Genomic DNA, 25,143 nt, shown 5'->3' with positions numbered 1-25,143 from the left:
TCACAGATATTTATTTTCTATTCTTTGGGTTATAATCCATCATTAACATTATTTCATAGCTGGAAACATTGCAGCTTTGGCCCCTGGCAGCTTTTTCAAGTTGACTACTGGGTCTTTTGGACATGCCCCATCTTTTCTCCAACACCTCCTCATGGAAAGCTCCAGGCTTTTCTTCTATTTTCCCTACTCTCCAGCTTTAGAATCAGCCACTTCTCCAAGGAGCCTTGGTCATAATAAGAGCTTTCTACTAGAGCAGAGGTCTGCAAACTACAGCCTGGGGCCTGTTTTTTGCATGGGGGGGGGGGGTAGAATTCCAGCGTAGAATGACTTTTACATCTTTAAAGGAGTGTTTTTCAAAACAAAACAAAATGCAACTTTACTTTCGGCCAAGAATTATCTGGAAAACATCCTATTCAACCAGAGCTATTCTGAAGCTCTTCTTTTGCCCAGTGGTGTTCGAATAAGAAATAAACTACCCCCGCTCCGCCCACTTTTTGGAGCTATAACTGACATACAACACGTAAGTTCAATGTCCCAGTGCACCGAGGGGAAAGCAGGGACACAAGTTAAGGAACAATGTCACCATTTTCCTGAAGTGAACCTGGAGCACCTGAAGAAAACAAAAACTAACCCAAACTCCTATGTGAGCAAAACACGTTCTTGAATATGAAAATGACCTCGGCGAAGAGCAGAGGAGTCTGAAATCAACTGCAAACAGAACCCAATGCCTTGCCAGTAACAAGAGGTCCCTCTGTGAAGGGACAAGGCTGAAACCCACATTGTTCCACGTGGGGCTCAGGCTGGCTGAAGCCTTGCTCAAGTCTGCACTTAAAAATCACAGTTAACCAAAGATTGCTAAGGATCTGCAAGTTCTAAACCAATACAAATCTAGAAGAGGAAAATCCACTCTTCAGACACGGAAAGTAAATTGGAGATTCCTCTCGAAGTCCAGTGTCACGAAGGGCAAGAACTCCCTAAGCAGACACCTGTGCGCGTGTGGACAGCTAAGTGCGGGGCAGACCCCGAGAGCCAGCTCTCTGTGAACGGCGACCTGGAAGGAGGGGACTTCCTCTCTCTCTCTCCTGGCAGCTACCTGCTCTCTCATCCCGCCGGGCCTCGGCTTCCCACTGGTATTTATTCTTCTTACAACCTTGTTGCACTCCCCTGACTCATATAATAACGATTAAATATGACTCCTGAGGCTTATACAGCAAAGCACTTTCATATACACTGCATCTTATTGATTTTTTTTTAAGATGCAGTTTTTGTCCAACCACATCTTAACATGGGGCATCTTGCACAGGAAAGCAAGCTGGTTTACACTGGCATTTCTGGTTTCTTAATGGCCTAAAAATAAGGGTGTGTCATAACCCAACGTTATCTGAGATGTGATGACATATAACACAATTCCACTCAATCGTCACAACATCTCTGAGGGAATTTCACCAGCTCCACATCGTACACGAGGACAATGACAAGGCCAAAACACTCAGTGGGAAAGCGGCAGGGCCAGGCTCTGGGTTCAGGGGTGCTGAGAATAAGTCCCCCTTGCTTCCCTGGCTACCACATTGTTTTGCCTCAAGGAGGCTGACTTTTAATTCTTGAAAACAGCCTAACCTAAGTACTGTGAACCAAAAGTCCATCGTTGCTGATTAAAAGTTCATACTTCTGGGACTCTCCTCCAAACTCCCCAAGTGGATACTAGTTTTCTCCTCTTTTTTCACCCACAATTTTTTATGATCACATACCATCTATTTATTGTACAATGTGATCAGAACTTCCTGAAGGCCAGCTCAATTATCTGATTCACAAAACTGTCTTCTGTGAGTCACCAGGTAGGCATGAAAAGCCAGACTCCTGCTAAAAATAGCTAGTTACGAGTTTTGCCCTACCTCGATAACGATAACATACTTATTTCTGCTAAGACACTGCAGGGGTGTCTGCTCCCCAGTACTCAGATTTCTTCCATTTACGTGAGGTCTATTCAACCGCAGTGTCCACCAGAGCCACGGAAAGGCCTCTACAAATTACTGCTCAAGAGGAAATGTTTGCAGCTGTACCACTTTTAAAAAGTACTTTATTTACTGAATTTTTAATTAGTCCAAAGAATTGTGCTAAAAAAAAAAACAAAACAAAACAAAACAAAAAAAACCCTCTACATACCAACGAAGGAAACACTTCCATAAAATGAAGAAATCAAACCAACCTGTGACAGGCTGGAAGGTGAGGTGGGTTTGCACAAACCACAGAGAGGAAGTAAATTCTGGGTGTAGGGAACTACGAGTAAAATCCCCGAGCCCCAGCGGTTCAAACTACAAACTGAGCCCCGGAAGGTTCCTGATTGCAACTGCTGTATTAGGCAACTACGAAGAAAGATGGCTTTCCTTCAATAGTCCAGGTCTGCAGCGTTCAGAAACGCATAAAGCAAACCGATATCCTACTACAGCAAATGGATAACCACAGGAGTGTCTCCCCACTTTTAGGCTAGGCTGCTTTCCCAATCACAAACCGAGAACAAGGATAATTAGAGGTTTGGAGTAGTATGCTTCCCCAAGACACTGATTAAAAAAATAACTGGCATCTCTAAAGCACGTTCTGTGAGTTATCCTTGTACAGTTTTTAGACCATTTTAATAGATATCTGGTCCTTGATTTAATAAAGCAGAAAACTGGAGAAACTCTAAGAAGTAGGTACACATTATCTGTTTTTTTTGTTTTTTGTGTTTTTTTTATTTTTTTTTTCAACGTTTATTTATTTTTGGGACAGAGAGAGACAGAGCATGAATGGGGGAGGGGCAGAGAGAGAGGGAGACACAGAATCGGAAACAGGCTCCAGGCTCTGAGCCATCAGCCCAGAGCCTGACGCGGGGCTCGAACTCACGGACCGCGAGATCGTGACCTGGCTGAAGTCGGACGCTTAACCGACTGCGCCACCCAGGCGCCCCCACATTATCTGTTTTATAGACAGGTAATTTGGAGAATGCAATTTCTCGGCAATGACTACGAGGTAAGTCAGGAGGATTACCTGATTATTAATTCAACTATTATAAATCCCTGCCCAGAACCTCGATCAGAACTTGAACACACATGTAATTAATGGAAGAGTTACTTGTGACTCCATTTTTGGATTAAATAAAAAAATGTTTAAGGTCCACAGATAAAAACAAGTGATGATACGTGCAAATCCATTAGGGACTGAAAATGCTGATATTTTAATTTTGTTATTCCTTCTTCAGGCACTAGCTGACACACTTTTACAGAGAAATTTCCTCGTTATTTACTAGTTTGCTTATCCAAAGGTAAATTCAAACCCTCTAATCCCAGGACTGGTTCCTTTGGCCACCACTCCCCATTCTGAGGCTATGTAAGAATGGTGTTTACATTTTTAAATAGTTGTTAAAGAAAAAAAAAAAAGAATATTTCATGAATGTGACATTTTAGACCAATAGCTAAATGCAAAGAGAGACAACAACCAGATATTATGCACCTTCTGATGGGAATATACCAGCCTATATCCGACCAACCCTCTAGACCTAAAACCAATTTATAGGAAATAAAGAGAATCATGGAACATACACACAATACCACCACCAGAATTTAATCAGCGAAGCAAGGGTACAAGAAACGCTAAAGACAAAGAACTGTGTTGAGAGAGATGGTGAAGAGACCGAAAGAGATTTGAAAAGACGTAGCAACCAACTGCACTGTATGGGTGACATCTGAATCATGATTCACACTCAAAAAAATCATGACACTTGAGACAACTGGAAATGTGAACACTGGTAATTGACCATATTAAGGAAGTATGACTCATTTCTCCTAGGAGTGATAATAATAATGTGATTATGTTTTTAAAAGGAGTCCTTACCTTTTACAGATAGTGACCTAGTTAAAGATGTCCGGAACTTGCTTCCAAACAGGAACAGTACGAGGGGAGTGAAAGCGATGGGGGTAGCATGGAAAAGACAGCCAGGAGCCTGAGTGAAAGCCCTGGGGAAGTCAGTATGGCAATGTCTGTCTAGTCTTGCACAGATCTGTATGTCTGAAGTCTTCCATTTATTAAGCAATTTCTTCACATCCACTAAAATATGAAGTTTACGCAGAGGGGCGAACTAGATACAACAGCTTGCAATCTGTACTCCTGTGTATCAGCTTGCTAGAGCTGCTGTAACAAAGTATCACAAACTAGGGGGATTAACCAATCCTGGAGGCTACAAGTGCAACATCAAGGTGCCAGCAGGTCTGGTCCCTCCTGTGGGCTATGTGGAAGGATGCGCTCCGACCACTCTCCGGCCTTCTGGGAGACGGCCGTCTTCCCCCTGCATCTCCTCCCATGGTCTTCCCTCTGGATCCGTCCCCGTGTCCAAATTTCCCTTCTTTATAAAGACGCGGTCATGTGGGATTAGGGCCTAATAACCTAATTTTAACTCGATTACCTCTGTAAAAGCCCGATCCCCAAATAGGGTCACACTGAGGTAACGGGGGTTAGGATGTCAACATATGAATTTGAGTCGGGGTGGGGAGGGGGGAATACAATTCAAAACCAATTCTATGATCCACGTTTGAATGAAAACAAGAAAAAAACAAAAACCAACAGCTCAGAACAGCGTGTACACAATGCTGCCCCTGGGGAACAGTGGTCACCAACAGGGAAGGAAACCGGGTGGCTGGGGGACGAGGAGGCGCCCTTATATCCCTTTACATTCTTGAATTTTGTACTGGGTTTTCCTAGTTTTCTTTAGCCTGCTGTCCAAACTCCTTAACAGGTCCCAATACCACTCATGGTCGGCGACCACCTGCCCTCCACACTGGGCTCTCATCACCTCTAACTCCCACCTTGCACCTTGTTTCATCTGCCATGAGCCTCTCCCAGTCCTTCCAGGCAGGCCCTCTGCCCCTTTGGAGTCTGCAAATTCACATTCTCCCGGACCAGGAAGCTCCCGCACTGACAGCACGGACAGCCTCCCTCCACTGGTTCATCGTCACCACTCAGATCTCAACTTGGAAACCGCCCCAAGGCCCCACGGGTTAGAGTGCCCGCCTCTGGAGCCCCCAGCACGCTGTTCGGTCCACCGCAGGGTTTATCACACTGTGTATTTTAAATGCCCAAACGTCCTCCCCACGAGACCGCAAGTTAAACGGGGTCAGTGACCAGGACTGGACACTCCAGCAAGGACTCCAGGGCCCAGGACAGAGAGCCTGGCACTCAGTCAGAAGGGGGAGGGGGTGGGAGTCAGAAAGATGGCAACTGAGGGGCCGGAGAAAAGGAGGGAAGACGGAGAGAGAAATCCACAATTCGTCTACTGGTTACCAGAAGAAACATGCTTTCAGGGTCAAACAAGGAAGATTATGAAAGCAGCATCCCTTCGACAATTTTATGCTCTTAACTGGCAAAGATTTTCCTCCCATTACTAGTCACACTCCAACTGACACCGACACCATGTTGGGGTGGTTCTGACCCTTCCCACTATTAACAGTTTACCACTTACTGCCCAGGTCACAGAGAACTCCCACATGCTTTATTTACGCGTTTTGCAACTCATGTTTAGGAGTATAACTATTTTCTTTAAGGAGTAAGTTTTCTCAAAAAGTGGATTTCCCCCTACTTACATTCTCCTGTGATAACGAGTATTTATTCACACCTGTGCCCTCCACACAGTTCATTTTGCTGGAAGCTGTCCGAGCAGAGTCACTCTGCCAGCAAGACAGGAATTGAAAGGTGCCCTCTCCTCCCTCCACAGGAGCCCCCGGGGGGAGGTGCTGGCCTGGCGGTGGGGGGGTGAGGGGGTGGGGAGCCCAGCGCATGAGCAGGGCTCCACTTCCAAACTGGTGAGAGAAGGAGGAAAAGAAAAAAAAAAAAAAAAAAGGAATCCTGACAGATGCCTTCCTAAGATAGGACACTAAATTTGCTTTTGGGGCACCTGGGTGGCTCAGTCGGTTGAGCATCCGACTTCGGCTCAGGTCACGATCTCACAGTCCGTGAGTTTGAGCCGCGCGTTGGGCTCTGTGCTGACAGCTCAGAGCCTGGAGACTGCTTTGGATTCTGTGTCTCCCTCTCTCTCTGCCCCTCCCCCGCTCATGCTCTGTCTCTCTTTCTCTCTCTCTCTCCTTCAAAAATAAATAAAAACATTTTTAAAAATTTTTAAAACACTGTGTATTCATGTGCCCAGGCCACCATTACAAGCCACCGCACCCCCGGCGATTTAAACAACAGAAATCCACGGTTCCGGAGGCTGCAAGTCCAAGATCAAGATGTGGCAGGGTTGGTCTCTTCTGAGGCCTTTCTCCTTGGCTTGCAGATGACAGCTGCCTTCTCTGTGCCTTCACGTGGTCTTTCTGTTTGTGCACCCTTGGTACCTCTGCCTGTGTTCAAATTTCCTCCTCTTATGAGGACACCAGTTGTCCTGGATTAGCAACTAAGGAGCTAATGGCCTCGTTTTAACCTATTCACTTCTTTAAAGACTTGACCTCCAAACACCATCACCTTCCGAGGGACTGGAGGTGGGCTGGGTTTGAACCAGGACTCAACGTGGCCCATAACGCTGTACGTTTACTAATTTAGGAACAGCATCCCCAATGGCAGGGGACCCATCTTGGGCAGCACATGCTGCCTTCCTCCCTGGGTCCCAGGACCGGGGAAGCAAGCGCCACATGTGTATGTCACTGTGCTGTTTTCTCTTTCCTCTACCCTCTGGCCTCTGGAAATTCACGAGAGATTTTAGCGGCTACTTAACAATGAAAACCGCTGGCCACTGGGCTGACTAGACAAAGGGAGCTCAGTACAACTCAGGGAAGCTAAGGACCAGCCATCTTCCAAACTGGTCCTGACACAAAGTCCACTTCTAAACACATAGTTTTGGCTTTTTTTTTTTTTTCCTTTTTTCTGTAAGGGTAGGACCAATAATTGGACCTTGTCCAGGATTCTGACAAGTAGCTTCACATCCTGGAGACCTAGGAAAATGAACCATCATCATACCACTTGGGGGAAAAAATTCAGACGATCACCGCAGATCACGTATTTCTACTTAACGCCTCAAAATGACAAACCCATCTATCATAAAGGTTTCCTTGCACAGAATCTTGAGTCACTAAATGTTTTCCTTGCCTCCTGGTATAACACTACATCTATTTATAATAACATTAAATAATCTAGAACCTCCCTAATGTAATCTAATATTAGGAGAAAACAAACCATAGCGCTAAATACACTCAACCACACGGAACAGTAAAGAGTGCATTGATCTAGTTGATGAATCAGAAATTCCACAAAGACCCCGAAGCCAGTATATCAACAGCCTAGAAAAACATATCGTGCTGTGTCCTAATCACAGACAGTGAAGTGTTCTTTTTGTTTGAAGATGATTTTTTTAAAAAAAATTTTTTTTCAACGTTTTTAAATTTATTTTTGGGACAGAGAGAGACAGAGCATGAATGGGGGAGGGGCAGACAGAGAGGGAGACACAGAATCGGAAGCAGGCTCCAGGCTCTGAGCCATCAGCCCAGAGCCTGACACGGGGCTCGAACTCACGGACCGCGAGATCGTGACCTGGCTGAAGTCGGACGCTTAACCGACTGCGCCACCCAGGCGCCCCCGAAGATGATTTTCAAGGTCAGCCAACCCAACCGTTCTCTCGTACTTGCAGAAAGGTTACATAATTTGAGTGCTGACTGAATACCTGTGAACATGATCATTTTATGTAACTGCTGTTTCTCTTTGCCTATTCCATCAGACGGTTATCAAAGATTTATTCCATTCCAATTTTTTTTTAATTTTTTTTTTAATGTTTATTCATTTTAGAGACAGAGAGAGACAGAGCATGAATGGGGGAAGGTCAGAGAGAGAGGGAGACACAGAATCTGAAACAGGCCCCAGGCTCTGAGCTGTCAGCACAGAGCCCGACGCGGGGCTCGAACTCATGGACCGCGAGATCGTGACCTGAGCCGAAGTCGGTCACCCAACTGACTGAGCCACCCAGGTGCCCCAATTCCATTCCAATTTTAAAAACACTAACTAGGACGGAGACTACCACAGAAGAGCTAATCTAACATGGTAACAGCCCAGCCAAAGCAATGTCAGGTTTACAGAACTCTGTCAGACTACAGTGCTCCTATCCCCAGGGAAAAAATGGCAGGGATGATATTTTATGAACTACAATCTTAACTAAGTTGATGGCACAGTTCGGTCGTGGAGCAATCCACAGTGCTCAGATGTCTGTAAAGCACTGAATCAGGATCTTTCTGCAGTCCAGGAAGGCAGCTCAGGAACAGGCAGCATCTGGTTCCACAAGTAGAAACTCAAGGCCAGCTTCCCAGGGCTTCTTCCCCCATAAGTGATCACTTCAGCGTACCACTAATATCCAGGGGAAAGAACATTGTGTCTTTCCATAGGCCTTCCCTCTGAAATCTGTAGAAATGCACAGGTAGTCAATGGCAGTACTGGATTCACAGCACTCAGCCAATACAATTTCTGCACGATAGGATCCACGGACGGGAGAGAACCCTAAACACCCTAGAAAAACACGTCTACCTTTTTCTTTAAGTTTTCCTATAGGACTTTGATATAGAGTCTATGGTCTCAGAAACTTTCTAGCTTCCTATGGTCTCAGTGAAACTCTTGCTAATATGATTGAATTGTATTCTTACTTAGGCAATGTGTCTTTCTTTCTCTTACTTTCTCTCTTTCCTTCTGTATGTATGTATGTATTTAGAGGCCACAAGTGGGGGAGAGGGACAGAGGGAGAATGAATTTGAAGAAACTTAGGGGCACCCGGGTGGCTCAGTCGGTTAAGCGTCCGACTTCGGCTCAGGTCATGATCTCGTGGTCCATGAGTTCAAGCCCCACATCGGGGTCTGTTCTGACAGCTCAGAGCCTGGAGCCTGGTTTGGATTCTGTGTCTCCCACTCTCTCTGACCCTCCCCATTCATTCTCTGTCTCAAAAATAAATAAACGTTAAAAAAATTTTTTCAAACAAAAATCTTTTTAAGCCAAAAATATTTTTATCACCTTTAATTAAACAGTACAACTTCATTTCATAGGTGGAAACTAAATTGTTATTCTTACAAATTGTTTTTTAAAAAGTTAAACATGTGGGCGCCTGGGTGGCGCAGTCGGTTAAGCGTCCGACTTCAGCCAGGTCACGATCTCGCGGTCCGTGAGTTCGAGCCCCGCGTCAGGCTCTGGGCTGATGGCTCGGAGCCTGGAGCCTATTTCCGATTCTGTGTCTCCCTCTCTCTCTGCCCCTCCCCCGTTCATGCTCTGTCTCTCTCTGTACCAAAAATAAAATTTAAAACGTTGAAAAAAAATAATAATAAAAAGTTAAACATGAATGTGGATACTGAGCCTCATTATATACAAGTCAGAACTTGAGTTTCCTAATTTTCAATAAGGAATTATCTTCAGTAGTTCAAGGATCTTCTATATGACAACTATGGTTATTAAGTTTCATCTCCGCATTTTCAGACAGCGAACAGAAATGGATATCCAGAGGAGAAACGATCGGAAATAGTCTCTGCATGCACACCACACAAAGCAGTGTTCCAAGGGTACAAAGCAGAGCACTTGGTGAACAGGGTGGTCTGGCGGGTAGGGTCCCTCATCAGGATTAGGTCTGCCACCGAGTGGCTGCTGGCACTGAACTCACCACACGGGATGGCCCTGAGCCTCAGCGCCTTCACCTGTAAAGTGGCCGGTCAGCTTTAAAATTCTCTGTACGAGGATTGATCATTCTAAAATTGTATGAGTCTACCAAGTGCCTGTATGGTTAATACTGGAAATCAGATCTTTTATTAAAGTTAACTGTACTTTTCTTAAAGAAAATGAAGTTCAATTACAGGTTTCGGGACCGTACCCAGGCAGCAGGCTTCTGATGCAGCAGTCCCGGGGGACTATTTTGGTTAAGTTTGTTGTTTTTCAGCGTCTCACTAGCAATCAGTGTCCTGGTGTTGCGTTTTAATAATAGTCTGAAGTCAGAGTCAAGTGGGGTTCTGCGCTGTGACGGGCAGGCTGCATCCTTGGAAAGTAACCGTTGCTGCTGACACAGAACCATCCTATGTAGGCACACTGCCAGGTGGAACCAGGAAGAGGCATTTTTTTTTTCCTTGTGAAAGGAACACAGGCTGAATTTACCGGGGATTTGGGGAAGAAACTGCAACATGAAAAATACTTCAAACTTAGTGGCTTATCTGAGAGGCAACCAATAGACCACAAGACTGGTTTTGCAATAAAAAGCTGAAACTACAAAATTTTACAATTGCTCACTGGTTAAAGTAGCAATTGTAAATGTGCAAAATAATTGCACAACTCATCCTCCTCTACCTTCTAAGTCCAAGATGCCTTAGAGATTTACTTCCTATAATTAAAGGTTGCAATGTTATCATGTCAAACCCAAGTCTCCCATGCACTAGAGCAAGCAAGAGAAAAGGCCGTTTTCGGGATGGACTTTAAACATGGGCCTCAAGAAGGAAAAAAAACCATGAGCCTTTAAAAAATTAAATAATAGTGTTTTCACTATGGGATAACAGCAGCTTCCCTCCCAAAAATCACTATGGCAGGGGCGCCTGGGCGGCTCAGTCGGTTAAGCATCTGGCTCTTGATTTCAGCTCAGGTCACTATCTCACAGTTCGTGAGATCGAGCCCCACGTTGGGCTCCAGGCTGAGTGTGGAGCCTGCTTGGGATTCTCTCTCTCCCTCTGCCCCTACCCTGCTCTCTCTCAAAATAAATAAACTTAAAAAAAAAAAAAATCACTATGGTAGATGTCTGTAACTAAATTCTTTTCTCCCATCCAAGGCATACACGTGTTGCCAAAAACAAGTCCTGAATTATCTGCACTAGTATGTGAGCCTAGGATGTTCTTAATCAAACTGCACCCATTATACAATCATTACAATGTAGCAGTTTCAGAGATTAAACAGCGTACTTTCTTTAGCTCATCATAAGACTATTCTGTACATGCCAATACATCCACAGCAAATATACAAAAATATATCAACGGGCTTAAGAAAAAGTACTTGTGGGAAGATATGAAATAGGCTACAAATCCCAGGCTATTCTAAAATAAGCCAGCTTAGAAAAATAAACTTTTTGAAAGCAAAACGTTAATGACATGACATTATCCTGGAAAGAAACAGCCCTGTGAGTTACTGAATAGGTCATGAATCCGGGGCGCTCACACTGCCGTGTGCACGTCTCACCTGGGGAATCAGGGATGTCCCTGCGTTACGCCTGCTCTCGCTTCATTTCCTTGCTAATCTGAGCTCGGGCGGGAAGAACCCTGGGCAGTCCAGGGCTGGCATGTTTACACCACGAGGCTCTCGGCTCACAACACTGGCATCTGACTGTCAGGCTTCCAGCTCGCAGTTTTTACTCGTTATTTATACAAGATATTTATAAAATGTAAAGAGGCTATTATTTATACTGACTTCCAGAGAGGGACTGAAATTAAAAAAAAAAAAAAAAAAAAAGCCATTTAGAGCTGTGACTGTGTTCTGCCCTGCAGTGTTTAAATTCCTTTGTGGTTATCGCATACCTACTTTTCACAGGAAGCTTCTTCAGAACAATATTCATGTGCTGTGGTCAGGAGCAGAAGTCTCTTCAGAATTCGGGTGTTGACATTAATTTTTAAAATTTAAATTGTTCTTCCTTCCTTGAATCTCACTAGTCACCCAAGCCAACAGATTTCCATCAAATAAGTGATTGGCTCGGCGGGTTGAGCGTCCAACTCTTGATTTTGGCTCGGGCTGTGATCTCGAGGTTCATGAGACTGAGCCCCACATCAGGCTCTATACTGACAGCGCAGAGCCTATTTGGGATTCTCTCTCCCCCGCCCCCGCCCCTCCCCTGCTCATGTGGAGACTGGAAGAAAAAGGAACTTCAAAGTGGAGAAAGTTGACAACGGGTGATCACAGTCAGGTGGTGAAGTGACCGGTCATGCTGAAAGCATGTACCCTTGACAGGACATGATTAGAACGGCACTTTATCTCTGTGGTCTTCCTCCCAAAAACAGCTGACCCCAGTCTAACCAACGAGAAAAACATCAAACTCCTCCAGAACTGTCAAGATCACTGAAACAGCGGAACATACCAAAGAAGCCCGAGGAGACAGGACATTAAATGGAATGTGGTATCCCGAACCGAAAAGGGACATCAGGGAAACGCTACAGAAACATGAGCAAAGTATGCACTTCAGTTGATACTAATGAATTATTAGTAGTGGCTCCTTAGCTGTGACAAGTGTACCACACTGATGTAAGACGTTACCAAGAGGGAAAACCCTGCCTATGCAGGAACTCTTTGTACTGTCTTTGCAACTTTTCTGTAAACCTAAAATTGTTCTAGGGGCGCCTGGGTGGCTCAGTGTGTTGAGCATCCAACTTCGGCTGAGATCATGATCCCGTGGCTCGGGAGTTCGAGCCCCACATCAGGCTTGCTGCTGTCAGCACAGAGCCCCCTGGGACCCTTTCTCCCTCTCTCTCTGTGCCTCCCCCACTTGCGCTCTCTCAAAAATAAATTTAAAAAGTCTTAAAATATACTAAAAAAAAAAAAAAATAGGGGCGCCTGGGTGGCGCAGTCGGTTAAGCGTCCGACTTCAGCCAGGTCACAATCTCGCGCTCCGTGAGTTCGAGCCCCGCGTCGGGCTCTGGGCTGACGGCTCAGAGCCTGGAGCCTGCTTCCGATTCTGTGTCTCCCTCTCTCTCTGCCCCTCCCCCGTTCATGCTCTGTCTCTCTCTGTCCCAAAAATAAATAAATGTTGAAAAAAAAATTAAAAAAAAAATATACTAAAAAAATAAAATTGTTCTAAAAGATAAGGTTTATTATTAAAAATAAGGCCACTATAAATGGCCTTGTTCCAGGCAACGGGCTGTGGGCTGTGGCCGGATGAAAAGCAAAGTTTGCGGGAGCGTGCGAGGCTCTAGGCTGACATGCTCTCCTTCTGGCTCCCACACTCTCTGGAGTACTGGTCTGCAAGCTTCGTTCCCCAGCACCGTCTTCACCAACCTCACACACAACCTTTGAGCGTCCACGGCCTGTGATCATGCAGATACTAGAAACACCGAGGATGCAGGACACAGTCCTTGCAGTCCTGGTAAAGAGACGGGACTTGAAGAAACAGGTGGCAGCTGCTAAATGCAAACGGGAGACTGGGACAGGCAACCCAAACCTCTTGCGATCACAGAGCCTGTCGGTGAAGTTTCTTCACATTCCTTCCACTTCATGTGCATTGATTCACAAACCATAAAACGTGTTAGTGTACCGATATACTCTGTACCTTTAAAAGTCACGTAAGTCAACATTTTTAAAGGATGAAACGAAAACTAAAGGCTGAAGCTCCAAAGTTTCCGTCCCGCACCCCATGGAACATCACGTCCCACAAGTAAACGCTTCTAGTGGGAGGTCACTGGTGGAAGAAAGCTCTGGGGTCTGGGCGAGGTCTTGGTAGGGCACTGGGGCTGCCAAGAAGTGAAAAGAACTGAAGGAAAAAGACGACAGCACACAGAGGTGCTAGGAAGAGCCAGCCTACCGCAGACAGAATATATATGGTGAGCTGGGAGAGAGGAATTCGCACAGAATAACCTGCAAACGAAAGCAGACTAACTTAGCTCTTAAAGTGCCATGAAAGCCAGCGTGGGGACAGGCAGGGACCGCCGATGCCCCGCCAGGCGCATGACCTTTCCTGACCGACGCTTCCCAAACTGGGGTCAGATGCTGCAGGCCAGGGGCTACCCTAGCCACACCACAGCACAGGGTTTCAGCACACCTGAAATCGATGGTAATTTAAGCCTTTTCCACAAACATATACTACACAGTGAAATGCAAAATCCGCCAAATTGTCAAAAACAAAAGGTGTCACCACCATGCCCCAAGCCCCAGGAGGGTGGAAGTGTACAAAGTCACTCTTTGCAGTCGGGGGGACTGCAGAGCACTGGTCTGGATGAGGATGAGCCCAGGGAGACCTTGAGAGGTGAGGCACTCCCCATGTTGTGGTTTTGGGCACCTGGCGCATTTGGTGTTAACAATTCTAATTTCTCCCATTTGAATCACAATAAAGTCAAATGAAATTTGGAATCTCTGCCTTATACTAACCATTGGGGGAAAAAACACCTTTTTAAAAAAATACTGAGGTTATTTTTCTGATAGGCCTGTTCTTTGTGGCAAATAACTGTAATGCCGAGGCATGGTTCCAAATTAGTCACTTGTTAACAATTTAAAAATACTTCACTCCAATATTTTGCTGTGACACGCTGATTTTACCATATTTCCTCAGCTTTCTCTTACAGCGTCTTCATATGAAGATTTACAGAAAAGTTGAGAATCTAATCTAAAAAAGACCCTAGATGTAGCAATCTGTTTTAGACCAGGAGTGTTTGTACAACTTTTCCTCTAATCTTTCCTTCCTCGTCCCTGAGTAATAAATAAACCTTTTAAGGGGCACCTTGGCTGGCTCAGTTGAGGGAGTGTGAAGCTCTGGGTCTCAGGGTCATGGGCTTGAGCCCCACGTTAGGTGCGGATTCCTTTAATAAACTTTAAAAAAATAAAATAAACTTTTTTAAGTAAAACACAGCTAGAAGGCTACAAAAATACAGGGTGCCTGGATGGCTCAGTCAGGTAAGCACCTGACTTCAGCTCAGGTCGTGATCTCCCGGTTTGTGAGTTCAAGCCTCGAATCATGCTGACTGTGCAGAGCCTGCTTGGGATTCTCTCTCTCTCTCTCTCTCTCTCTTCGTCTTCTCTCTCTCTTGAAATAAATAAACTTAAAAAAAAAAAAGGCTACAAAAATACATGATTTTAAAAGACAGAGAGGAAGCAAGTCAGTCACAGTCATCTCTCCAAATGACATTTTCTAAGGGAAGGTCTCAGCCCTGTGGTGGTTCCACCACAGCCCAGCTTAACGGGCTGTCTTCAGGAACGCTTTGTGGGAGTATACATTTTGTTTGGGACCAACTCAACCTCCACTGCCTGCAGTTCCTTTAAGTACATTAAAACCAGAAACTGTTCACGTGCAAGAGCTTTAATTATCTTGACATTTAAAAACGGGTTTATTACATAAAAGTGGGCTAATCCAGATCATCTTAAATAAGTCAGACTTCTCTGTAAAGGATCTCTTCCTCACCCATCACACAGCAAATTATTTTAAGTAACAAAGGTTTTTAAATTCAGTAAATTCTGGGCATGCCATAAGCAGCTACCACTTTGAGTTCCTTCTTGGAACCATACCACTCACCATTAGCTGATGCCACGGTAACCCACCAATTTTACAAGGAAATCTGAAGCAACGAAGACACCTAACGTGGCCGACATGGCGCACCAGCATGATGCGACCTCACCCTCCCCAAACCCTTTAGGTAAATATCATCATCCCTTTATTTTTTAATTTTTAAAAAATGTTTATTTATTTATGGGGGGGGGGGGAGAGAGAGAGAGAGGGACAGAGAGAGAGAGAGAGAGAAAGAGAGAGAATCCCAAGCAGGCTCCGCACTGTCAGCACAGAGCCCAACGCAGGGCTCAATCTCACAAACCATGAGACCATGACCTGAGCCGAAATCAGGAGTCAGGTGCTTAACCAACTGAGCCACCCAGGCACCCCTTAATTTTATTTTAGAGAGAGCGCGCACGCGTGAGGTGGGGAAAGGGGCAGAGGGAAATGGAAAGAGAGAGAAAAAAATCTCAAGCAGGCTCCACACTCAGTGCAAAGCCTGATGCAGGGCTCACTCCCATGACTCTGGGATCATGACCTGAGCTAAAATCAAGACTCGGACGCTCAACCGAGGCACACAGGTGCCCCTCATCATTTTTTTTTGAGTTGAGTTTTGAGAAGCTTGGAGAGGTCAAGTAACTGGCCCAAGATCTCAATGCTATTGAAGCGGCAAAGGAAGGCCTCCCACCCAGACTACCTCCAAAGTCCAAGTTCTGTCCGTAACACCCGCTCCTCCTGTGACTGGTTCACGACTTACACTCTCAACAGGACTGAAAGGTTGGATTCTTTTTATACGTCCATCTATAAGGACTTTTTTGAGGACTCACTTGTTTGCTTCAGAACCCTGGCCACCCCTTACATTACATTTCATTTATGTTACAAATCTTTTTTATTACATGTACAGCTGTTATCTGACACAGCAGACCCAAGGACTCTCTAAATTTCAAGACAATTGCATGAACAGTCAGCACATTGATATCAGCAAACCTGTAGAGATTTGATAACTTCAATGCTCATCAGCTACAAAATTGTTGGACAGACTTCCTATTACTGTGCAAATGAACATACTTAGTTACCCCAAAAATACCACCAACTGAGAGCAAATACCAACACTCCCAACCTAAATGAAATCTTGAGCCTCACAGCCATAAATCCTGAGATAATCAGCACGAAAAGCCTGTTGAAAATAATTTTTATTTCTCAGATGCCATTGAAATAAACACAAAAACTCACACTTAGAATTCACTTTAGAAAGCACTTCCTTTACTGCAGAATCTTTCTCAAGATCCAAGGCTGTTTGTTTAATCTAAAATGAGAGCCCCGGTTTCACTAGCTGCTGTTTAATAAGTAGCTGAGTCCCACTGGCTTCACAGACTTGCGTGAGCTCCTTTATCTGGAACTGCTAACAGCTTCCTCTGTACTCTGTGACCTAATATGCCACAGGACAACAGAAGTGGGCTTCCCGGTCTAACCACTATCCTGGTATTAATAACAAACAGGGGACTTAGGGGAATGCATACAAATATACTATCTCTTTCTATGATGTGACTGAGAATCTCACAAAAGGTACATAAGTGTTTTCTAAGACAAGAATGACCTCGTCACTAGGAATGGAGAAAAGAATTTCTCAACTGTAACCTTAGTCTGGTCGTTTAACAGTGTGTGAAAACAGTGGACTTTCTCCCTTTATGTAAGCTTTCCAGTGAGGACGGACACGATCTCCGTCTACACAGCCAGCAACGGCCCTTGCAGAAATACACATTCTCAGGAAAAGGATCCCAAAGAGGGCAGGAGCGACTCCCAGAGCAATAAAGACAGGCCCAAAATAAAGTTCAAGCAAAAAATGCTTTTCTTGTACACCTGAAACTAATATAACACTGTATATCAACAAACTGAAAGAAAGAAAGAAAGAAAGAAAGAAAGAAAGAAAGAAAGAAAGAAAGAAAGAAAGAAAGAGGGGTGCCTGGGTGGCTCAGTCGGTTGAGTGTCCAACTTCGGCTCAGGTCACGATCACACGGTTCATGAGTTCGGGCCCCGCGTTGGGCTCTGTGTGAACAGCTCAGACCCTGGAGCCTGCTTCAGATTCTGTGTCTCCCTCTCTCTCTGCCCCTCCCCCACTTGTGCTCTGTCTCTCTCTCTCTCTCTCTCTCTCTTTGCCTCTCAAAAATAAAAAAAAAATAATTAAAAAAAATTGTTAAATATATTTAAAAAAAAGAAAGAGCCTTCTTGCCTGATAGGCAAAGGCAATCCACGTATTTACAAAGCTTAATTATGACTGAATGGGTAAATACCCTTTTCAACTTCCGAAACCTAGAAATGAATTTTGGATGAATTTTGGCTGAATTTTAGTTAACTGCCTCATCTCTTTCCCCCCATGCAAATGGGCTGGCAAAGGAGAACATTCAAGTATTTTTTCCAACCTATTTTTGATAAGCCACGCTTTCTCCAAGGCACTATCAAGCAGTTTGGAATTTAAGTGGAAAGAACAAAGCCGAGGAGGCAAAAGACTACATGCGAGGCATGTATCCTGAATTTGGAAATGGCCAGCCCTACTTCTGTGTGGAGCGCAGTCCCCACAGAATCAGAGGCCTGAGGGTTACAACGCTTCCAACATTTAACTGCTCTTTTAGCTCACATACATGTTCAAGACGGGCTCCTCTCTCTTAACCAGTGAGCTCACTTATCAGGATCAGCTCAAAGGTTTCTTTATTCTTCTTGGTCACACACATCTTCATCAAGAATCCGTCTCCATTACCAGGATTACTAATCTCTTTTGGATGGAAACACAAACCCACAAATCTATGTGTGACTGAGCACCTCTTCCACAGAATTTAACCCCAGGGACCTGTCACTCATATGCCACATGTCTAATTGTATTCCTTCTGAGCAACAGAATACGAAGGGAAAATCTGCAAAAGCTGCTGTAAGTCACCACATATTTCTTTATGCTTTATTCATGCCAAAATTTGGTATTTCTATTTGTGGATGACTTTTCCTGATTGTCTTGTTTTACAATGCTCCCCCCAAAACCTCCAATATTCTGATCTGTACCTCCGTAAAAATGGAGGTGAAAGTGAAAGAACGGAATAAAAATCATGTTAAGAGGTTTATAAGGAGGGGCACCTGGGTGGCTCAGTTAGTTAAGCATCAACTTCAGCTCAGGTCATGATCTGGTGGTTTGTGGGTTTGAGTCCTGCATCGGGCTCTGTGCTGACAGCTCGGAGCCTGGAGCTTGCTTCGGATTCTGTGTCTCCCTCTCTCTTTGCCCCTCCCATGCTTATGCTCTGTCTTTCTCTCTCAATAAATAAACGTTAAAAAAATTTTTCCTTTTTAAAAAGAGGTTTATAAGGAGACACATTCCCATAGGTTCCCACATAGAGTCTGTTTTTCAAAATATATAAAAATTTAAGTGCAAAGTCATCTGGAAACTTCTTGAATCCCTTTCACATAAATACTCTTTACACACTATCTTACTCTGGTGCTAATTTTCAATTTCACCATCAGTTTCAATACCACCATCCACGTTCTTCTGTATTGTCTTTTACAACTTTGTCACTTTCTGTGACTCATACCTGGGCTGCATACACTTCTCATAACACTCACTTTTCTTGTCTATCAGATCAGAAAACAGAATTCACCTAACAAATATTTGATCTAAGGCAGTGGCAAAAATTTCGCGATACATTACGTGGTACAATGATAACAGTTAATACCCAACTAAAGGGCACTCAATGACAGAACTTGGTGTAGCTCTGGAAACATTATTTATAACTTGCATAGTGGATGTGTTTGTCTTTACTGGGGAAGGGAACTTCCACATCGTGTACCCAGTTAACATCGTATTAAAATAACTCTTAACCTCAAGAGTATTCCGAAACACTTACAAGACCTAAGGTGGGGAAATGGAAAAATCACACAACTAGGGAAATTTCAGACATGGGTTTTAGATGTGGCTCCGCCTACAATTTAGCTGTGTCACCTTGGGTAGGTCATTTGACCCCCCCCCCCCCCAGGGCCTCAGTATCTTCAACTGAGAAACAAAGATATCAGGCTAAATTTTCTTTAAGGACTCTTTCAATTCCAAAATTTCATGAATCTATGAAATTTCAGTCTCTCCTTACTTCAAAGACAAGCACTAGATCTTAACCCAGATTTTTTTTTTTTTTTAAAAAAAAAAAAAAAAATGACTCAACTTGGGATGCTTTCCTCGGGTAAAGTTTTATCTGGGAAAATAAACCACAACTGAAGAGGATGTCGAGAAAATGGGGAGGAAAAAAAGAAAAAGAAAAGAAAACCACACACTGACGTAGCTAAAATAGAAACTTCAATCACCCTTGGGCCATTCTGTCAATAGTTACTCAAAGACTGCTACTCTAATCACTGGCTTCCTAAAATAGAAATATTTACAGAGTTGTTTCCTTTTCATTCCTTGAAATTCAATCCGAAAAAAAGCACAGCGTCTAAAATCAATTTACAACTTCAGAACAAGTTGCAGGGAGCGAATGAAACTCCGCACAGTTCATTAAGTCATTTGCATTCAAGTACAATTAGGGCTAAGAAACGGTTCTTAATAGAAGATGTGAGAAACGCACAGAAGGCAGGTGACATCTGAAAGGGAAGCAGAACTGCCAGAAAGGGATGTAGGCTGAGGACCTCCGGGCAACAGGTTCAGAGCAGGTACCGCAGCCTACGCCGGGAGGGGTCGATCGCTGCCGCCCGGCTCGCCGCCCTCCCCGGGCCCAACCGCATCGCCTCGCCCCCGCTTCGGCCCTGGAGAGGCTGCCCGCTCCCCCACCCCACGCCCCTGCGGCAGAAACCTCCCTAATCGCTTGCTTCCCCGGGCCTCCCGCCCTGGCAGGCCCTCCGATTCCTCGGCGTCGCCGGACGGGGCCCGCCGCCTCCTCCCCTGCCACCGCCGTCGCAGCGGCCCCGCAGCCTGGGTTCCCGCAGCCGCGTCCCCGCAGCGGGCCCGCTCACCTGCACCTGTTTGCGGAAGTGGCGCGGCCCCGGCACTGCCGGCGGCCAGGAGCAGCGGCAGTAGCAGCAACGCCGGCGGCCCCGGCATCTCGCCCACTGCACGGCCCCCAGGGCCGGCTCTCGGGTCTCCTTCCGTCGGTCCGTCCGTCAGTCGGTCCTGCCTGCCTCAGCGGCACCCGCGCCAGCTGCTCCTGAGCACACGTCGCTTCGGCCAAACCTCAGCCCGGCTCCTAGTCCGCACCCGCCGCCCCGGCCACAGAAACACCATCCTTCCCGCCCGCCCGTCTGTGCCGCCGCCGCCGCCTCTCAACAGCAGCAACGGCAGCAGCCCTGCGGAGCCGCGGGCCAGGGCAGCCGCGCTCCTGCCGCCATGATGGGCTGCGTCATGTGACGTAGGGTGGGGGCGGGATGCCGTGACAAACAGCCCAGCCAGCCAATCGTCCCTTCCACACCGGCCCCAAAGGCCCCGCCCACCACCCTGAAAGAGGGAGGGTGGCCGCCGGTGCGCCCCCTGCAGACCGAGGAGTGCGTGGGCAGCAGGTAAGGCCGACAATTATTTTAAATTTTAAAATACAGGGAAGTATAAAGAAGACAATAAAAAGCATTCAGAATCCATCTCATTTTTTTTCAGTATTTTAAAACGAGCAAAACTAGGCCTGTTTTGTCTTCTGCCTTTTTTACTTGGCATAGCCGTTTTAGGCTCTTCTCTCCTTAGGTTGACCTATACATCTTAGCAGCCATCAAGAATACTTGGGCTTTTATTTCAGTCCAACAAGAATAGGATGGCTCTCCCCTCACACTCACTGACTCAGCTCCTGAGCTCAAGATGTTCCCTTCACCAAGAGTGCCCTTCCTGTCCTCTCTTGGCCACCTGGCACACTCTCTGTCATCTGTCAAGAGTCACCTAAAGGATGACGTCATCTAAGAAAACCCCTCCCAGCCCCGGGAGAAATGACTAGCATCTCCTAGTGCCTCGCCCTGGCCCTGGACAGACTGCTATCCCAGCTGCCATATTTTATTGTTCCTGTGACTGTAAGCTCCCTGAGGACAGGCACTGCGCTTGTGTCAATGGGAGTCCCCCTGGGGGCTGGCACAGGGCCTGGCCCTGAGTAGTTGTGTCCTATGGAACGGCGCCCTGTCCTGGTGCTGGGCACTCCCAGGTGCCGGCCTCTTCCCACCAAGAGACAAGGTCCAGCCAACAGGGGAGGAGAGACCATAGTCCTGCAGAAAGGGTAGAGAAAGCACCTTCCAGGCAGAAGTAACATAGTAGTGAGAGACCTGAAGGTTGGGAAAAGGCCAGGCCTTTCTGGCACTCGCACCAGTTTGTGCATGAGAGGGACTTATTTGAATCTTATCAGATGGAGCTCTGTGGACTGCCAGCAGGGGAGCCCAGTTCTCCAAACTCCTCAAATGTCCATCCTAAATGTCAGCTCTTGCGGTGCTAGCCCAGCATTGGACCTACAGGCGATGCCCCAGGGAATATTTGTTCAATGATTAAAGCAAGCCAATAAACACCTAAGTAAACACAGAGCTGGAATGTGAAATACTGAGTTAAGCGTCCCTGCCTGTCTGCTGATCTCTGTTTGGGAAAGGGGAGGCAGACAGATCTCTGTCTGGGAAAGGGATGCAATCACTCTGTGGTCTTTCTACTTCCCTCAGGAAGCTCCAGACTTTGAGTTTGAGGAAGCCAGGGAATGCTCATGCTCTGTATGGAGGGGAGTCACCATGCTTATCTGCAGCGGGGCTGGCCCAAGCGAGGCCCTGCCTCATAAACCTTGTGGTTGTCAATCTTTAATTAAAGTGCACCCCAACAGCAACATGTCAGACCACAATCCCAAAGCGGGTTTCATTATTATTTGAGCAAGCCCCCCAAATCTTAAAAAAATTTTTTTAATGTTTATTTATTCTTTGAAAGAGAGCGAGCGAGAGCACGAGCAGAGGAGGGGCAGAGAGAGAGGGAGACACAGAATCCAAAGCAGGCTCCCGGCTCTGTGCTGACAGCTCAGACGTGGGGCTCGAATTCACGAACTGCGAGATCGTGACCTGAGCCGAAGCCCGATGCTTAACCGACTGAGCCACCCAGGCGCCCCAAGCCCCGAAATTTTTTAAAAACTTCTTTTTCTCACTTCACAGAGCAGGAGTTAAGGTACACATTCCTCAGAGGGTGTCTAATGGAAACCTTTACCACCCACCTCACCACTCATACCTCTGCCCAGTGCTTCTCTTGAAGATTCGGTCGAGAACTTATAAAACAATTGAACACCGACCGGTTTGCTTTGTTTCGTTTCACCTGGCAATCAGAAAACAGCCTTAGGCGCAATTTGGGATTAGATCCCTAAAGCTTAGAAGCAATATCTTGGGGTGTGTTCCTATAGCTGTTCTCACCTGTGCTCAGCCTTTTCCAGTTTTTCTTCCATGCCAAGACATCAATTGGACAACCCTACTGGCATTGTTGTCCTGCCAGCAGTGACTGAGGGCTAGGTGCTGAGAGATACGGAGTTAGTTTAGTACTAAATGAGCATGCACCCCTGAGGGTCTGGCATCCAGCAGATACCCTAAGTGTTTGCAGGGCTGAGCTGGATCGCATGGGTGCATCCATGAGGGTTCTGCCAGTGGTATTGTGAACCCTTCAGGAATTTTGCATGCCAGTTGTTAGACACAGCCATTGTTACAAATTAAATTATAGTGGCACCTGGATGGCTCGGTCGGTTAAGCATCCTACTCTCAATTTTGGCTCAGGTCATGATCTCACGGTTCAGGGGATCGAGCCCTGCATTGGGCTCCGTGCTGGCAGCACAGACCCTGCTTGGGATTCTCTCTCTCTCTCTCTCTCTCTCTCTCTCTCTCTCTCTGCCCCTCACTCAGGTGCATGCACGCACGTTATCTCTCTCACAAAATAAATAAATAAAACAAAGGTGATGAGAAGCATTCCAGAATGAAAAGCAATGAGAACACTGACAAAAATGGTCAAAATTGACTTCTGCAGGACTCTAGAAATTAGCCAAAGGCTTGCAACGACACAAGGAGTAGTTACTAAAGAAAAACAGCCGAATCTCAGTAAAAACTTTGAGCTTTGTGGCATTTTCACTTGCTGTATTCCCACTCTTCTCTACCTGCCCCCCAACCTCCATGGGAGCCTTAAAAACCAGTGGCCTCACAACCAGAGTAGCTGTGAAAACGAGCAGCCTAAAAGCTGCAGGAGGGAACAGGTGTGAAGGTCCCCCCAAAACTGCATCTCCAGAGAACTGACAGTGTTGGACCCATCAGACAGCTCCCTAGAAAGACACCATTCTCAAGAATGGTCTTTATTTGCTATGACTCAGGACTCCCTTAGTGCAAACACCCCTTTCCCCAGTTTGTTGAAAATAATCAATAGTAACTGTTGAGCATCGAGCTTCCTGAGCCGATGATACCTGTTGGCTGATCAAAAACTTGAAAATTTAGAGAACGAGGTATCACTGGGGGCTTCTAAAAGCTCTGATATATTCCTGGAAATCTAGAAAGTTATGTGCATATGCAAAGGCTGTGCACACGCCCAGGAAAGACATGAGAAGGCCTGAATCTCTCCCTGGCTGATCTTGAGGCTCTGTGCAAGCAGGAAGTGGAGGCTGGGGTGGAATTTCAAGCTGGAGAGCATTGAAGTCATGGCTTAATACACACACAGAGGCTCTTAGCATAATGGAGGAGACATATTCGTTCAGGGCATCTAAGGAAATCTTCAGGTAATCACTAGCTGACCGTGAAGCTAGCTGAACAGAGACTTCAGTGGCCACACACAAAAAATACAGACTACAGAATCAGTCCAGGAAAGTCACGAAACAAACAGATGGTGGCAGCAGCAGTTGTTGAAACAAAAACAAACAGCGACAACAAAACAAATTCTGGGGAAGGGAGGTATTAGGTAAAACGGGTTTCCAGAGTCGCCATATTACGTGATTTTCAAGGTCCAGTTAAAAAGAAAGAAAGAGACAAAGGAACAATGGCAAGACACAGAAGGGGACAGGAAAGTATGCTCCATACCCAAGATGAAAAAGCAATAAGTAAAAACTTCCCATGAGGAGGCTGAGAAGGTGGACTTGACAGACAAAACATATAAAACAAGAAAAACCTATTAAAATTAATTTTGAAATAAATCAGCTGTCACAAATATGTTCAAGGAACTAAAGGAAGCCGTGTCTAAGTAATTAAAAGTTGATTGAAAGACGTTAAAGAAGACCTGACTAAATAGAAGATATTCCATGTTCATGGATCAGAAGATTTAATTTTTTTTAATGTTTATTTCTTTATTTTGAGAGAGACAGAGCGTGAACAGGGAAGGGGCAGAGAGAGACGGAGACAGAATCCCAAGCAGGCTCCACACTCAGCATGGAGCCCAATGTGGGCTCAAACCCACCAACCGTGAGATCATGACCTGATTCGAAATCAAAAGTCACACACTTAGGGACGCCTGGGCGGCTCAGTCGGTTAAATGGCCGACCTCAGCTCAGGTCATGATCTCACAGCTCCTGAGTTCGAGCCCCGCATCCAGCTCTGTGCTGACAGCTCAGAGCCTGGAGCCTGCTTTGGATTCTGTCTCCCTCTCTCTGCCCCTCCTCCGCTTGTGCTCTGTCTCTCTGTGTCTCTCAAAAAGTGAATAAAAATGTTAAAAAGCATTAAAAAAATTTAAAGAGTTGCACGCTTAAATGACTGTACCACCCAGGTGCCCCGGATTTAATATTGTTAAGAAGGCAGGACACCTGGGTGGTACAGCCTGTTGGGTGTTCGACTCTTGATTTCAGCTCAGGCCATGATCCCAGGGTTGTGGGATCGAGCCCTGCATCAGTCTCCATGCTGAGTATGGAGCCTGCTTGAGATTCTTTCTCTCCCTCTGCCCCTCTCCTCCACTCATGCTCTCTTCCTCTCTCTCTCTCAAAATAAAAAAAAAATAAAATCTTTAAAAAAATATTTGTTAAGGGGCGCCTGGGTGGCGCAGTCGG

At 45.8% G+C, this 25,143-nt stretch overlaps 1 protein-coding gene across 2 annotated transcripts in view; it reads right to left on the bottom strand.

The window, feature by feature from the left end:
• LMTK2 (lemur tyrosine kinase 2) overlaps positions 1-20,547 on the bottom strand; it is an 81,951-nt gene extending 61,404 nt beyond the window's left edge. Inside the window, exon 1 of one of the 2 annotated variants that reach the window (XM_040455867.1) lies at positions 20,168-20,547. In XM_040455867.1, the coding sequence (XP_040311801.1) occupies positions 20,168-20,255 (88 nt within the window). In that variant the 5' untranslated portion in view covers positions 20,256-20,547. The remainder of the gene's footprint in view (positions 1-20,167) is intronic. The other variant, XM_040455868.1, reaches the window with a different exon arrangement.
• Between the last annotated feature and the right edge of the window lie 4,596 nt (positions 20,548-25,143).

The sequence above is a fragment of the Herpailurus yagouaroundi genome, unplaced genomic scaffold (assembly GCF_014898765.1).
Source record: "Herpailurus yagouaroundi ecotype Mexico unplaced genomic scaffold, PumYag 216, whole genome shotgun sequence".
Taxonomy (NCBI): Eukaryota; Metazoa; Chordata; class Mammalia; order Carnivora; family Felidae; genus Herpailurus; species Herpailurus yagouaroundi.
The sequence above is the reverse complement of the archived record's forward strand: the minus strand, read 5'-3'. Positions and strand labels throughout refer to the sequence as shown.